The sequence below is a fragment of the Suricata suricatta genome, chromosome 5, assembly GCF_006229205.1.
Source record: "Suricata suricatta isolate VVHF042 chromosome 5, meerkat_22Aug2017_6uvM2_HiC, whole genome shotgun sequence".
Classification (NCBI taxonomy): Eukaryota; Metazoa; Chordata; class Mammalia; order Carnivora; family Herpestidae; genus Suricata; species Suricata suricatta.
The window spans coordinates 75,056,139-75,073,482 of record NC_043704.1 but is presented as its reverse complement, the minus strand read 5'-3'; the positions used below and the strand labels follow the sequence as shown (position 1 = coordinate 75,073,482).

Here is a 17,344-nt window from a genome sequence, read left to right as displayed (position 1 = left end):
TCATACTGAGGGTCCAATATATGCCCAAGTAGTAGAAGAATAAATGAATTACTATGTCAAGGCAACTTGAAACATAATTTAGTTATGATCTTGGTAACTCTCTTAATCTTGTAATTCTTTTAGACTATCTACATGTTATTTTCTCATAAGAAGACTACTTTTGTGACCGTGATGTCTGACAATCTAAGTATGTTGGATAAAAAGGAGAAACCAGCCAGGGCACTGTGAAATTCCACAAAATGCTGTTTCTAGCACCTCCGAGTTGAGATTATCCTTCTGAAAGAGCATCTTTTAAAAGTAAAGAGACTTCTGGCTAAAGATGGGGAAAATGAACACAGGCTTATAAACTTATAACACCAATAAAAATACAATAAATGAGGGGGGTGGAATCTACGAAGATGGAGCAGGGGCTCCTGGGTGGCACAGTCGGTTGAGCATCTGACTTTGGCTCAGGTCATGATCTCACAGTCTGTGGGTTCAAGCCCCGCATTGGGCTCTGTGCTGACAGCTCAGAATCTGGACCCTGCTTCAGATTCTGTGTCTCCCTCTTTCTCTGACCCTCCCCCACTTGCTCTCTGCCTCTGTCTCTCAAAATGAAATAAAGACATTAAAAAAATTTTTTTAAAGATGGAGCAAACGCAAGACAAGATAACAACAACTAAATTTTAGAAACAGGAAACCAGCTCATGTAGATATAAAGGATTTAGCAGATCTGAGAAAGCTGAATCCTAAGTCAGCCTTGGGGAAAGACAGTAAGCAACCTAACTCAGATTACAGAATCTTCAAAAGCTCAGACATGGTAGCACCAGATTTGTCGAGAAATAAGGTGAATGAGGTGTAGGATAAAATATGCAGTATTGGTGACAAGTTTGTTTTTAACAAGGAATTCTAACCTCAAACCTTTTCCTAAACACTGAGCATCTAGACACCTGCCCTCCCCAATCCCAGGAGAAGACTAGATATTTATTCTTTGTAGAAAATAGAATGGAAACTCCCCCATACAATGGATAGAACCATATGGAAAACTGGGAGATTAAGTGAACGTGTATATGCCAATTGCTGAGACCCACATAATTCCAGTGGCCACATCTTTGTCATCCAGGCAGAAAATTTCTTTGAGGAACTTGTAAATATTAAGAGGCAAGACCTAAAGATACTGATAATCAGGAGTTTCGCAGTGAGAAGCCCACTGTGATGACCCTACATCTGAGATCATTTCAATAAGCCCATCCATGTGCACAGAGATTCCTTCCAGTCACCTTTTCAGCCCTCCACACTGACTCTTAACTATGAAGAGGCAACCAAATATAAAAAAGTGTTGGAAAGAGTCTCTAACATGAAATAGAAAACTTAAAGTAAACAATTTAAAAAGCTAACTGGAAATGATGGGTAGAGAGGGAGATGAAAACTTCTGCAAAATATATTATTACTATCTTTAACAAGGTATTAGAAAATATTGCCTCAGTGAAACAAGACAGCATAGTATAAAGTCAAAAATTCAAAGAAAAACAACAAATAAGGATCTTGGAGCTGCTACCAGAAATTTTAAAAAAATTAACAGAAATATTAAAAGATAAAATTGAGTCTATCACCTAGAAAATAGGGGGAAATGCAGAAGAGATGGGAAATAAAAGATAAAATATATGAAAAATAAAAACAGAAAATAAGAAATTCAGGATATCAATATGCAAGTAATAAGATTTCCAAAAAGCGAGAATCAAACAATAATGAAGGAGGAGGACAACAAGGGACAGAAGAGGAAATTACCAAGGAAAAAAAATATTCAGTAAAGTTTTCTAGATGAAAAGAATACGAGTTTCCATATTAAAGAAGCCTACTAAGTGCCCAGCCTAATGAGTAAATATGAAATCAAAAGGCAAATTTTCAGAACTCAGGAAAAAAGAATAGATCCTATAAGTTTTCAAAGAAAAAATATCAGTCATGTTCAAAAAATAAAGAATCAGAATGGCATCAGACCAGAACGACAAAAGTGAAAGAGAGAAAAGCCATTATATTGGTGTCATAGTTATTTTCAAACTACAATTCTATACCTAACCAAATTATTATCCAAATATGAGGAAAGAATGAAGATATGTTCAGATATTGTAAAGATATTTCAGATATTGCAAGTTTAACTACTATGTACCTTTTTTTTTTTTTTTCGGGAAACCCCTGGAAAATTTATTCCCGCAAAATAAAGGAGTGAAGAATACCGAGGATACAGGAGAACAAGAGAGCTAAGCAAAGAGATCTGCAGAGATTTTTCCGCGGTGATGGAAAGGAAGATTCCAGAATCAAACTCATGCACAGGGCATCAAAGGAAAAGAGCACATGCAGAAGAATCAAGTCAAAAAGTTCTGAGAGAGATCACTTCAAGAAGATGACCTTGACAGACTATCTGTGTGACTGCATATCTTGAGAGGAGATTCAGAACACGGTCAGAGACTTGTAGTTAAATAGTGAAAAGCATGCAGATGGCTGAGCAAATATAAAAGCAAGACAGCCATCAATCACAGAAAAAATACAAACTTTTAAGAGGAAAGGAGGTTTAACTTGGTTAGTCATAAAAAGTATTTACAAGGTCATAATAATGTAACTCTAAATACCAATCTAACCAAAGTAATGAAGTAACAGGCTTGGGGAGATGGCGGGCTGAAATGAAGCCTATAGGGGTAAGAATGGGATCATGAAAAGAGATGGAAAGTTCATCTCCATGGCAGGATGTCAACAATAGAGCTGAGAAATTGAGAGGAAGCAAGAGTATTTTACTATTTAGAATATGAGATTAAATATCAAAAAGAGTTGAAAGTGATTGTTTCTGGAGAGAAAAAAAATGTGGGAGGAGACAAGAAACTATCTTGGATAATATGCTTTCTAGAACTGTGACAAAAATAACAAGCAAAAAAAAAAGTGAAGGAATGAGGCATCTGGGTGGCTCAGTTGGCTGAGCTTCCAGCTTCAGCTCAGGTCATGATCTCACGGTTCATGGGTTCGAGTCCCTGGTTGGGCTCTGTGCTGACAGCTAGCTCAGAGCCTGGAACCTGCTTCAGATTCTGTGTTTCCCACTCTCTCTGACCCTCCCTTGCTCATGCTGTCTCTCTCTGTCTCTCAAAAATAAATAAAAAACATTAAAAAAAGTGAAGGAAGAAACCACCTCAAATTTTATTCATGAGGGATTGTCTGTATGACTATCTTGTTCTAGAAACGTTATTAAAGGAATGAGTACCATAGAAGGCTACACAGTGTGTTCCCAACATCCTCACCTCCTCACTGAGACATGATTCAATGGCCAGTCAAGATCACAAGAGGTTGCTCAGAGAAAAGATAAGGCTGTCCTTGCCATCTGTCTAGCTGTTCCTTATGGCTATTAGATGAAAATCATCTGCTGACCTTCAACTTCAAAATCTTGTTCATACATATTTCACCAGCCAGGATGAGACCTTCTCTATACAAGAGAGTAGTCTAGATTTCAACTGCTGATTATTGCTGTCCAGTTTGACAGGAAGTGTCTTCCTGGAACAGTTTGAAGACTTTGATCCAAAAGTAGTATCTTTGAGGGGTTACTGTATTTTAACAGCTCTATGTTGAGTTACAACTAAAAGTTCAGACTGGAATATTATGCTTGAGATTCATTTAAACAAACACAAATCCATCAGACTCAGCAAAAGCCATGGCTATGATTTTATGCCAGAGGTTATGAGGCAGTTTTGAGATATTTAATCATCATAGCTATGTTTTGTTGAGTCCTTCCTATATGCCAGGCAGTGTAGTAAAAACTTTAATATATCATCTCATTTAATCCTCAAAACAGCTCCTTTAATAGATACTATTATCATATCCATTATATGAATGATAAAATCTATAGCTAGGGAGATTAGGAACCTAGTCCAATTTCTTCATCTAGGAAATGTACAGGCAAAAATCAAAAACAGAATTTGGATTCAGAAACTGCTCTTTTTAATTTCCTTATCTTCCCTAAAGAAAAATAGCTAGAACAACAAAATATCCCATTGAAAGAATAACGTAAGTGTGAAGTCAAACATATTTCTTATGTGAGTCTTCGTATATTAAGCATAGGGAAGTTTGAAGAGTCTGATAAAACATAGTTGCAAAACACATGTATGTTTTTACTTGTGTCATTATTTCCCTAGAATCATAATTCTGAGACTTGATAATAATTTACAGACCTTTAGGGTATGATTTTTGAACCTGACACATTTCAAAATGAATCTCTTGACCTTTCTCCTAAATATCAATTTATAATTTGCAATGCAAAAATTTCAGGGATTGAGAGCCAAAAGTGAACAGAAGTGAAATTCACTGTTTCATTAAGCAAGAGAAGTGTCTCAGCATCAGAGATTGGCAGAAGTCATAGAGTGAAATACTAGATCACAGTATTTTCCCCGGCCATGGCAGTATGCTTATAGGAATGCCTTGCTTCATAAAGTGGATGTTTTCTTGAAAAGCAGGGGAATACTGAAGCTTTGCAAGTAGAATTATACTCTAAAAGCCCTGGGAATCTAATTTTTAAAGATAATTATATTAATTGATATTTCTGAAATGTAAGTTATCATCACTTAACATTCTGTAATTTGTAACAGGCCTCCCCAATTTCCCCTAATCTTTCATGATTCATCATTAACCGTATTCTGTCCCCAGATCTAGCTGCTTCACGAGGGTGGGGACTTTGTCTTGTCACTACTATAGTCAATCCAGTAACAGTATCCAGCATAACAAATATTTGCTAGATGAATGAATTAATCAACCACTTGATGTTTTCCAAGTTGTAACAGGTTTGCCAATGGATCTATACCTTTGCGTATACTATTCCATCAGTCTGGAATAGTTTTCCAGTATTTCACTTCCATCCCTTCTGCAAGACCAACCTCAAATGCCAACTCCCTTCTCTGTATCCCCATCGATTATGTCTACATCTGGTGTAATAGCAATGGGTATAAACCGTATCATAATCATTGGTCCCTGTCCTATGACACCTAGCCAGAGCAATCCACACAGAAGATATGATATTAAGAGTAAATTCAAAATTTAATCTAAATTTTCACATACATCACGAACTGTCAGCTCTTCCCAGACTCCTGTTTGTGTCTACCTTCAAAAGTTTGTCTATGAGGTCTTCATGGGGTCAGAAACAGTCTTTTTTCCATTTTTAATCCCAATGGCAACCAATGTGCATGGCACAGAGAAATGGATAAATGGATACATCCAAACATATATTATTTGTATACATGTATTATTTGTTTACATTGTTAATAACAACTTTGTATTAACTGACTAACCAGTGTGGTTATACTGGGGTGATTTTCTAGACATAATCTTGCTTACTCTTTTAAGCTATAGGTTTTACTCATAAGAATGCTACCCATGACCCCTTATTGTGACATTCCTCAAATATTAGCAAAATACACATTTATTTCTATATTCAATAACAAGGCACAAGAAAACTTTAGGCTATCTATACAAGCTGAGGAAACTGGACTTCATTTTAGGTCAGACAATGGGGACAATTTAGTAAAATTCTGATCAAGGAGTTCAATAAATTAACCAATCAGAGTCACTACTCTTTAATTTTTATAACATGACATAAACACTATGTCTTTAAAACTATAGTTTGGCACAATATACCACTGTTGCATGGCATTCTGGTGGCTCCAACGAAAGAAAAATGAGTGAATAGGAATTAGGCAGAATAAAGGAGAAAAGCACTGTGGGCAGCAAGGTGAGCAATCTAAAGTAGAGTGGAGGAATGGAACCAGTTCTAGATCCATCACAGCTCATGTCAAAGGAGGAAGAGGGGAAAGATGGGGAAGGAAGGAATATATCATAAGAGTAAGAAAGGTAGCAGCTTCTAGCATCAAGTAGGGATCCTGCCATGTATCAGGCATGTTCATGTGAAATTAAGGACACCAAAGCTGCATCTAGTTCTATGGAAGAAGGCTAACATAATAATTGGGAGTTTGAGACAAGAATCCAACCAACCCCATGGAAGAACAGAGGAAGGAGTAAGCCTAAGGATCAAATAATAACCTCTACAGCAACAACTGTTATTATTGCCTACTAATTTTAGAGTTGGTTCTTTATATATATTTCTTTCCTTGTCCCCTTAATTTTGAAAGAGCTGTTGTATAAATGAGAAGGCAAAGACACAGAGACGGGTCCTGTTCAAGGCATAGAGATTAGTAAACTGCTAGTTGTAGTTCTGATTTCAAGTCCTTTTTTTAATGTTTATTTATTTTTGAGAGAGAGAGAAAAAGAAAGAGAGCGAGAGGCAGAACACAAGTGGGGAAGGGTCAGAGAGAGAGGGAGACACAGAATCTATATCAGGCTCCAGGCTCTGAGCTGTCAGCACAGAGCCCGATGCGGGGCTTAAACTCATGAACCATGAGTTCATGACCTCAGCTGAAGTCAAACACTCAACCAGCTGAGCCACCCAGGCAACCCTGATTTCAAGTCTTAAAATCTTTCTACCATACCACTGAGCTTCACAGATAAGCAGGACAGCTATTTGAGGTGAGATAAAAATTAAAAAATGGAAGTTGTAACCTCATGCTTGGTTAAGCCACTGGGTTTGGAAGTCAACAAAAGGCACACAAGAGCAGAGGGCTCTTTCTCAAACCCATCTGGCATCAGGCAGGAACTTCTATTATTCCCCAAGTCTGTTCTCACTGGCTTGGGAGAGACTGAACCTACAGAGATCAGACATCCTAAAACATAATGAAATGTACACATTTAACATGCCTGTGGACTGCTGGGCTAGTTTTCAATTTAAAAAAGTAAGGTTAACTGATTTACCAGACTAGAGCAAAACATGCCTCACACTTTCAGTAGGGGTTAAACTCACAGACGGAAGATGAAGCCAGTCTGCCACTTACTAGCTGTGTGATGGGGCAAGTTACTTACAGTCTCTCCCTGTTTGTTTGTTTTTTAACTCCCTAAAATAAGAATAACAATAGTGCCCGACTCACTGGATTGCTATTAGGATTAAAAGAGTCAATATATGTAAAACACAGTGCTTGCTACATAGCAAAAGCTACCTTAACATTATTTCAAAAGGCAATGATCTCTTCAAATGTCCTTTCAATGTGTCACATGAATAAAGTGTAAAACCACGGAGCATGGAGAGATATGCTTGAGTTCAGTTGGAGTATATTTGTTTAAAAGTGTACCACCGAACCCAATACCTGGTGTACCTATGCTTTATTAACAACAAGAACAACAACAAAAAACAAGTATTGGTGACAATTTTGCAAATGGGAGAAAAGAAAGGTCCATTCATAATCTAATCAGCATTACCCAAATATTGCCACTTTTTGCAAATTTTACATTAATGAAACCAGTACATATAACCACATCACTGTTTCTTATAAGGATCATCTTCACGAGTATTTCTGATTGTAACTCATGTTCATAAACATGTTAATGGCTGTTAAATTTCCACCTCATCACTATATTTCATTCTTTGTGCATTCAAGAAATTCAGCTCATTAACCATGAAACTCTTAGCCTTTGGATAACTTTCATCCGGAAGTGAAAATGCATCTTTTATCCTAAATGATCTGTAGCCAATCAAACATCAGAAGAGATAGTTATCGGTTTTTTAATTGAAGACTGAAGAACTGACTGCAATTACGTTTTTAATAATATATTACTGCTGATTAAAGTCTATAAGAAAATCAAATCTCCTTCTATTATGTCAGTAAAACACTCAGCACTTGGAATTCTTGGCATTATTCTGTTTGTCTTTCCTTGTTTTAGGGGTGAGGTGCTGGTTAGGAGAAAGAAGAAACCCGTATCTACCAAAACAACTTCACATATCGCTGATTTATAAATAAACTAATCTTAATTGTAAAGAAGACACATGTGAGAGTAAAAAAAATAAAGTATAACATATAATCTGTTGAGAAAATGTCACTAAGATAATCAGAGAAATAGGAGATCAAGGCACCAACCATATCCTTAAACAGAATTTATCTGCTATAGTACCTACATAAATACCTCATGAATGCTGGTTCTGACAATCCCAGAGATGACATGAATCTTGCCTCTAATCCACCCTTGTTTCACATATGAAGAAATAAGAACAGAGAAAAGAGCTAACAGCTGGAACTCACATTAAAAGTGAAGGCAGGAATCAGGATTCAAATCCAAGTCTTCAGACTTCCCATTGAGGGTCTTTGCCACCACAAGGCCCCTGCAGCCTCCCTCAGTTCCGACCTACCTGGGTCTATATGTGGTCATAAAAACGTAATCTACAAATGCCAACCAACTAGCTACTGCCCTCCTCATCCTAGTCCTTTGTCACTTGGAACCAAATTAATTGCTCAACTCAGTTATAGACCCAGCAATGTCAGTCACACAACTCACAGTATTAAAATGCTAGCTCAGGGGGGGTGCCTAGGTGGCTCAGTCGGTTGAGCTTCCAGCTTCAACTCAGGTCATGATCTTGCAGTTCATGGGTTTGAGTCCCTGGTTGGGCTCTGTGCTGACACCTAGCTCAGAGCCTGGAGCCTGCTTTGGATTCTGCGTCTCCCTCTCTCTCTGACCCTCCCCTGCTCACACTGTCTCTCTCTCTGTCTCTCAAAAATAAATTAAAAACATTAAAAAAAAAAGCTAGCTCAGACCTACAGTGTGTCCTTAAAAATTAATGTGGTACTTATGACCATCCCATTTTATTTTCTGTAGATGTCAAGTCTGAAAAGGATAAGTAAAGGAAGAATATGAAGTATTTTCTATAATAAGAAAATAGACATCAATAGGCAAATTGAGTTAAAAAAAATTTTTAAAAAGGCTTAGGCCACTGAGCTCCAGAGAGGAGAAGGAAGAGATTGTTCCCCAGGTTCCGCCATTGAATACAGGCGCTAGAACCTGAACTGAGGTTTTCTAGCATCTAGTTCAATATCAATTTTGTTGTGTTTTTTTTATCAAAGTAGTTGATTGATTGATTGATTGATTGATTCAAGATAGTTAACATACTATAATGTTAGTTTCAGGTGTACATCACAGTGATTCATCATTTACATACAACACCCACTGCTCATCACAAGTGCCCTCCTGAATCCCTCCCCTCTCCGCCTACTTAACCCATTCCCTGCTCACCTCCCTCCATCAACCCCCAGTTTGTCCTCTGTTGTTAAGACAGAGTTTTTAGTTTTATTTCATCAGAACATGCAGCGTGCTTTCTGGGCCTCAGTGCATCACACCAGTTTGCAACCCCATTAGCGCATGCCCCTGTTTGAAAAGCTCAGCCTCAGAGAATACAAACACATACTACATAATCAATAAATACGGCTTATTAAATAAATCAACCAACTGTCTTGTTTAAAAATTGCTTTGGTGGTCTCCGTTACCTCAGTATTATTCAGGGTTTTTGCTCTATTTGCATTTTCCTTTGCTTTTTTATGCTGATGCCAATGCAAAGTCCACAGGTAAAAAGTACCCTTGTCATCGTCTTTTAAATCATTTGTAGACTTGCAAATGAAGTGTGAGTTACATGGTAACCTTTCTCTTGACACACAGCAAATATTTCTCCTTTAAATCTCAGAAGAGAAAAAGCAGCAAATCAAATTAAATTTTAAATAGTACTAGAAATGTTAAAAAAAATATTTTGAAATGAAAGAAGTTCCTTAGGAGAAAACTGCTTGACTAATTTAATTTTAAACTTTCCAGATTTTAACAATGAGAATGATTATGTCATTTTTTTTTTTTGAAGTCAGAAACATACCTAGGTTTTTGGTTTCTGAAACGTTGAAAAAGAATGTCCCCATTTGCCCTGTGCTGGGGCTTGCTCGACCTGTTTGAATGTTATCAGTATTTGAGGATTCAAGAAAAGCCATTTCACATGGATGATAACTGTAAGAATGAATGGGGTAGGAAGAGATGGGCACACTACTGGCAGACTGGCATTGCCACTTCCTCCTACTTTCTGGTTAAGAGAATCTGATATGTTTAGTTATCTTCTGAATGGCCTGGAAAAGCTTCTGAGTTTGATTTTTTGCAGTCCAGTCCCCTTGGGCCGCTTCTCAGGCTAATGGCAGTCTACAATGAGGAGAGCGTCCAAACCCTAACCACAAAATAGCAGCTGCCTTCCGTTCTTTTGCAGAGTTTAAAGCCCACTTTCAATTATCTGCATTCTCTGAATCACTGGTGATGGGGTTTGTTTCAGTTAAGAAGCCAGTACATGATTTGTAAAGAAGGGAAAAAGGAAAAGGGCCTGTGAAGGAGCAACAGGTGAGACTTCTTCCAAGATACCGCCAGTTGTATCACAGGACCAAAACCCGTGGCCGCCTCTGGGGTGGGAGTCCCACATTCCCAAAGACAAGGAGACAGAGATTGTTGGGACTGGAGAGAAGAGCAAACTAACATTAGAACGACAGACATAGATCCTGGGAAAAAATCCACCATGTTATGAGTGTAAGGATGTTAATGCAGAGATGAAGATATTGGGGGAAATGATGTGTCTTCTTAGCCTCAGACACTCAGACATCTATTGACCTGTCTATTTTCTATCCCAAACCTAGAGGACAGGAATTAGGTCTCTTGTCTATCATTCTCTTAACTCTAAAGGTAAGAATAGTCAAGATCCAGGCAGTGGGAGTCCCGTAGTGTTCCTGGAAGTGACTCGGCACATGCTATATTTTCATATTAACCATCCCCAGGTCTTATCTATTGATTCATAGTTGAGAATGCACTACCCTAACCATCTGAGGTGCTTCTTAAATATCCCAGTACTATGTACCATGCATGTCCAATGATTCTTATTTGCACCCCTGATGGGGAACGGTATTAGTCATCAGATTTTACAGTATGTATTTTAAACCCATTCAAGGTGTAATACGTAAGCTAATCTATCTCTATCCCCAAACCCACAAGATGTTATATAACTGCCTCACAACAAAATCTTAGCAAAATAGATACAAATTCAGGTGTTCAAGGAGTTACTATCGAAATATAGAAAAAGCACAAAAGAAATCCCTGTTAGTAAATTAAAGCCTTTGCAGAAATCAACGGGGATGATTTGTTGGGTATCTATGTGATATACTTGCTGCTAAAACTACAAAGGTAGCGAAGGACCAATGCCTTCCCTGCAGGATCTCACATTCTAGGGAAAAGACAAACACATCTAATAATAACAAAAGACTATGATTCTAAAGAACTCTACATGCTTTATTGGTATGAGTTTAATTTCATGATCATGATATTATAGTGTGGGGCTTGGAGTGGGAACAATAATTCTTATTTTACAGAGAAACAAAGATTAGATTAAGTCTAAGATAAACAAAGACTAAGTGACTTAGTCTTTCTGAGCCTGTTTTTGTTATCTATAAAATGAAGTTAAAATGCCTAATCACAGGTTTGAAGGTAGATGATCTGTATTAAAAGCCCCTTGAAAGAATACAAAGTGTCTCATGAATGTTATTTATGGCTGTTAAAATGTGACAAGTCAGAAAATCCAATTTAACACTATGTGTCCATTTAATGGGTACAAAATAGCATACGTTATAGGGTCAGTACTTCAGAAAGGTAAAGGCATAAGGAGCTAGAGATAAAGGGATGGCCCCCTTGCCTACCTCCAGACTCATTCCTAAAGCTAACAAACCTCACATTAAGCACCTAAATCAGACAATAGCTTACTGGCAAGGTAGCTGGTCAGCCAGAACTGCTTTTAGAAGAGATACTTAGCTTGGGTTCAGATGTTTTCCCCACCCAATAATTTTGTTTAGATCAACCAAAAGGGGGAACAAAAGGTAGGCACTGCTACTGTGGAATGTTAAGTGTCCCTATACAGGCCATTAATCACTGTAAGACTTTATATTCTAGACTCTGGGCAACCACTAGAACTCTGAAAAATGAATAAGGAAAAGACATACAATGTTGGAAATCAACAGCCTTGAGTCTATTCATGTATCTCTAGAACAGAAGCTCCTAGAGGGCAAGTCAATGCCCTATTTATATCCCCATACCCTGCATCTAACAATTCAATGAAATGAACTCCCTTTAAAATTCAACAATCCTGAGACTCAGAGAGAGAAAATGGTTTGCCCATGGTTACCTATTAGAGCTAGGGTAACTACAAGGATCTCATGCCCATTGCCTATTCTATTGTTCCATTTTTTACTGCATTATACTTTACTTATCCCACCACAATGGCCTCAGAGTTTGGGATTTTTTTTTTAAGCACAAAATAGCTTTTCTTAAAATCACTTACCAGATCTGTTAAACTAGTTACTACATATACACATCCCTTCTCTCCTGCGGAGTGAAGTGCTCCGGTTTCAGAGAAATGACTGTTCTATGCCTTAAATATATTGGTTCATGCCCCTGGTTCAACTCTAATGGTTGATGTGAAACCCAGAACAGAGTTGAATCTTCACTGGGAATACATGTGCGGTTCTCTACAGAGAAAGCAGGTCAGGTTACTGCCCTTCTATGTTCTGGAATCAAACTGGTGTTTCTGGTAGTCAAACATCTTTCACCTCTCCTGACTTACTATCTACTGGAGGGTAGATGAGCTTGGCATAGTAAACTAAGTCAGGCCATTCAAGTCAATTTGTGTAACCAGAGCCCCTGCTATGGTAAACAAAAATGTTTTATCAGAAGCAGATATCTAGGTAGCTGCAGGAGTATTAGAGTTTCAGATGATGCCCGAAGGAAGGTTAATCAATTAGTGCAGACATGAGAAGGAGATCTTTAAGATTGGGGGTTGCATCTTAGTTTTCTTTTACAGTCTCAGAAGCAGGCACATTGAGAATATAGCAGGTATTCAATAAAACTCGTTTAAAGAACACAAAGATTGCAATGTTGATTGTAGGAAATGCATTATGTGGGGGACAAACAACTTAGGTCACATAAAGTAAGCCAACAAAATACCAATTAGATGTGAGGAAGGTCAGGGATTTTTATGGAGCAAGGGGCATATGAAATAAATTTCAAAGGGGTTTAACAGGGCCATAGGTCCATTGGAAGAGATTAAGGCAATATTCACTGTAAGACATACCTTGATTTAAGCAGTCTAATATCACACTACTCTGGATTAATACCAGGACATTGTCAGAAGCTCAGAATGGACCTACAGAATAAATGTTTAAAGACAACCGGGGGTTGAAAGTTAAATGGTTTGAGGAAGAGCTGAGAGGGTATTTAAAAGTGAGTCCATTTTCTGATCTAACCATAAAACAAGCAATTTCTTTTGCATCTCATTCCCGTTCTTTCCAAAAGCAACCAAAGACCAATAACATGACCACATATCCAGGAGCTTCCATGCTGATTAGAGGCTATCACGTCCTCTGCACAGAGGAGGCAGTCTTAGATACACTCAGTTCCCTAAGATCTAGACCAGTGCTTCTCCCACTCTAATGTGCATGCAAATGACCAGCAGATTTTACTGAAATGCATATTTGATTCAGTAAGTCTAGGGTCAAGCCTGGGGTTCTGCATTCCTAACAAGTTCCCAGATGATGTTAATTTAATGCTGCTTGTCTATGGGCCACACCTTGAGTAGCCAGGCCCTAGACTGGTGGTTTATTCTGGCTAGCTATTGGTGTCACCTGGGAGCTTTTCAAAAATACCTGCACCCAGGTTCCACTCAACCAATTAAATCAGAATATCTAGAAGTGTGCCATAAGCATCTTTATGCTTCAAATGCTCTACAGGTGTTTCTAATATGCCAGTGAGGTTTAGAACCTAACTAGACAAAGAAAAGGTGTTGTGCAGGAAGAAAAGGGGGGAAAGACGATGAGAGACAGGGACAGAGAGCCTCTTTCCTCACTCTGAATAAATGCTTCTCAAACTTTAATGTGCATGTACATTACCTGAGGATGTTGTTAAAAATCTGCTTCTGGTCTAGTAAGCCTAGAATAAAGATCCAGATTCTGCAGTTCTAAAAAGCTAGTCTTCAAATCACATTTTGATGATCAAGAATCTAAATGAGTGGTGCCCAAACATTGCTGCACCTGACATCTTTTAAAAAATACCTGTGCCTTTCTCACACCTCAGCAATCTGATGTCAGTGGTATAGGTTTGGCCAAGCATGAGGATGTTTTAAAAAGCATACCAGATGATTCTAACATGTAGCATAGTTTGTGAACCACAGCAAGGCGCAAATTCTGTCAAAGCCAGTCAGACTGTGCACCAACCCAAATCTTTGAGGCAATATTAATTATCGTGGCGCTTAAAAATCACTGAAAGTAGACCATAATTGATTGCTAGGTCAATCGATTTCTTTTCTTCTCCTCCTTACCCTGGATGATAGAAAGTGATGCAAAGCAATAAGGAAGAAAAAAAAATGTTTATCCTATTTGTAAACTGATGTTCAGCTGGAGACTCTGGACAAGGGTTCTAAGAAAGGTTTTCAAATGCTGGAGATAATGTGAAGGTTGTCAAATGCTGGCATCAAGAATCAAGATTAATTGGGCCATTAGATTTTTTTTTCTGAAAGGAAGAACTCCTCAACTGAATCATGCAGTAACACCCTTTGAATCTATGTTAAAAGAGTTGCCAATAGAAAAAAATTATACATACTTACATGAGACTGTCTTCCTAGAAGTAGATTTAAATCTGCTGGGGGAGAAAGTTTGCACATGAGACCGTAAAGTATGAAAGACGCACCAATGGGAATGAGATATGGATATACTTCTCTTCATGTACTCTTTTTTTCTTCTATAATAGAAATTTCAAGTCAGCTACTGCTGTTACCTGTGCCATTTGCCTCAACTTAGAAAGTGAGGTTAATGTGTAAGTAATTAGCCGTTCTTAATATGATCACTACCTGGTGAATTCATTTTTTTAAAAGAAGCCTAAGAACTAAATGCAAAAGGACTTTCAGTGTGTCTTTTGCCTGAGGCAATTATGGTACCACAATAAAGGCAAAATTCTTCATTGCCTTTGGGTCAGTGCTGTGAATCGTGCCAGTATCACTGTGAGCTGTGGTAGAATTCTATCTGTGATAGAATCTGGCCTGATTCTTCTCAGATATATTTCTGAGACTCTTTCTCCATTCCGAATCCCCAACCTGGCAGTATTTAATAGCTAGAGCGCTACTGTTATCAACCTGAGATGTAAACCACCTGCAACTTTGACTGACATGTAGCAGATTTTATGCGCAAAGAAGGGAAATAAAAAACAATCGTTAAGAGATGTATCCTCTTTACTGGATGGATCAAGAATTAGTGTATAAATTGGAAGCAAAAGTGTTGCTGAGAACCCTTGCCAAATAACAAAGTTTAATAACCAAATAGCAGGTGTCATCTCAGCACAAAAAAACTGCTTTAGAGTAAAATGAGACTCTCTGTTGTTAACTTACGTTCCAGAAATAATCAGCTAGAATATCACAGATCTCTGAGTTAAAACTGGCTTCTCATTTAAAAACGGATTACACACGAGTTAATAAATAGATGTCTCACCTCTATAAAAGACATGGAGTCTCTCATGTAGGTACATCATTGATCATAGAAATGCCCATCAGCAAATCGTAAGGGTAATTTGTCTAATTTGAAAATTGCCAACTCGTTTAAATCCATGTTAATTCAGTTCTTTTCATACTGTAAATGCTCTCCTAGGTTCAAATACTTAACTCTTCTAATTAAATGCTTAAAATACTTTATTGAACATTTACCTGCTATCGTTCAACACTCTGTCTTTACTAATCAGCTCAGAAATAGGTAACCCCCCACCATTCCCCAATCTGAGCACATTGCCACGATGACTGACATTCCTGGTTTAAAAATAAAACCTTGTTTCAAATATAGCTTCTCGAGTTCTGGGTAATGAATATAGTTTCATAAAAGTTGACATCATTTCTTCTGGTTTTACCAGAATTAAATACATCCAATATTCCTACTGGATATCTGACCATATCGCTCAAGGTTCTTGCAACCTGGTGGGTGTTTTAAGGGGGAGGAGGAGGAGGAAGAGGAGGAGGAGGAGGAGGAGGAGGAGGAGGAAGAAACCTGCATAGATGGAGTTAAACCCGAAGGATAATCAGCCTTACAATTGTAATAGTCATTTTGTTTGTTAAATATGGCATCACAAGTTGATTTTTATAGTTCATTTACCAGTTCGTATGTGTATAGTATGCAGATTTGCTTATGAGGAGAATATTAATATATACATGTCCAGAACTAGTAAATGCATCATGCTGGGAGCCAAGCAGTCCTCTGATACACTGTTCTCCTTAGAGGTCAGTTCTAACGCACACTGTTTCAAATAGACCCAATTTCTCTGCTGATATATATTCAAAATGCAGTAGGATGTGGTCATACACGCCCAGAAATACCATCTTTATGGGGTGGGGGTGAAGAAATCCAAACATTTTTTAATAGCAATGCATTACTGTATATCAGATACAAACATGCCTGTCAGCAATCCTAAAGCAAATGAAATATATTTATTCGAGCCCATCCATTCTACAGAAAAGAAACTGCTTTACCAACACATCTCTCCTCCCCCATCATCTAAAGACTCTACCCCCCACCCACCCAAAAAGGGAAAAAAAAAAAACTCATCACACTTCACTACGCAACTGATGGAGTATTAAACACTGTCTTCCAAGCTGTGGGAGTTAAAAAGAAGTCGCCTTCCTGCCACACTCCCCTGGTGCTGCAACGGACATAGCATCTCCTCCTATCGACCTAGTATGATGCTCGCTCCCCAAGCACTGCAGTCCCCTCGCTGAGGACTGCCCTGGCCACACGCACATGCAGCGGGAAGTCCCCCGATGGGGACAACCACATACCTTTGCTCTCCATTTCGGTCCCTTTCGAGTGCTGGAAGTTCAATGGAAGTTGGCCGGAAGATGTGGGCCCGCTTCAGATTCCCAAATCTGGGAAGCCAATCTGATGATTTCGCCCGTACTTCCTTCCTTCCCCTCAGGCTTCCTGAAAGATGGGATTTCTTAAACCTTGAAGCTGCAATCAGGCACCAAAGGACACTTAGCAGCAGCAGATTGCCTCTACAGGGGATGTGTTGCGACGCGTATCTGGTATGAAACACATGCATGGTGCCCGCTCTGATTATTATTATTTTTTTTTTTACCTGGGTCTGGAAGCTGCGAGCAGGAGCTGTCCTCCGAGCGTGGTGCTGCAGGTGTAGTGACAGATCATCCCACTTTGCTCTCTGGATGTACAGCAGATTTGCATGGGCGCTGGCACGCATGCGCAGGACGTCCCCCCCCCTTTTCTCCGCCTCCCGCTCCCCCGCCCGCCTTCGCCTTTCTCCCCAATACGGTCCTCAGTTATCCCAGCTGAGGAGCAGTAGCATTCGGTCACTGGGAAGTGCTGCTAAAAATAAACGCCGGACCGGATTTTCCTTTGCTAACTAGAAAATGGATTGG

The 17,344-nt window shown here is 38.7% G+C and overlaps 1 protein-coding gene across 2 annotated transcripts in view; it reads right to left on the bottom strand.

Annotated features, from left to right (window-relative positions):
• FGF12 (fibroblast growth factor 12) overlaps positions 1-17,130 on the bottom strand; it is a 560,960-nt gene extending 543,830 nt beyond the window's left edge. Inside the window, exons 1-2 of one of the 2 annotated variants that reach the window (XM_029939632.1) lie at positions 17,047-17,130; positions 16,748-16,889 (exon numbers count right to left, since the gene is read on the bottom strand). In XM_029939632.1, coding sequence (XP_029795492.1) covers positions 16,748-16,760 — 13 coding nt within the window. In that variant the 5' untranslated portion in view covers positions 16,761-16,889; positions 17,047-17,130. Of the gene's footprint in view, positions 1-16,747; positions 16,920-17,046 lie in introns of both variants that reach the window. The other variant, XM_029939633.1, reaches the window with a different exon arrangement.
• Positions 17,131-17,344: the final 214 nt, after the last annotated feature.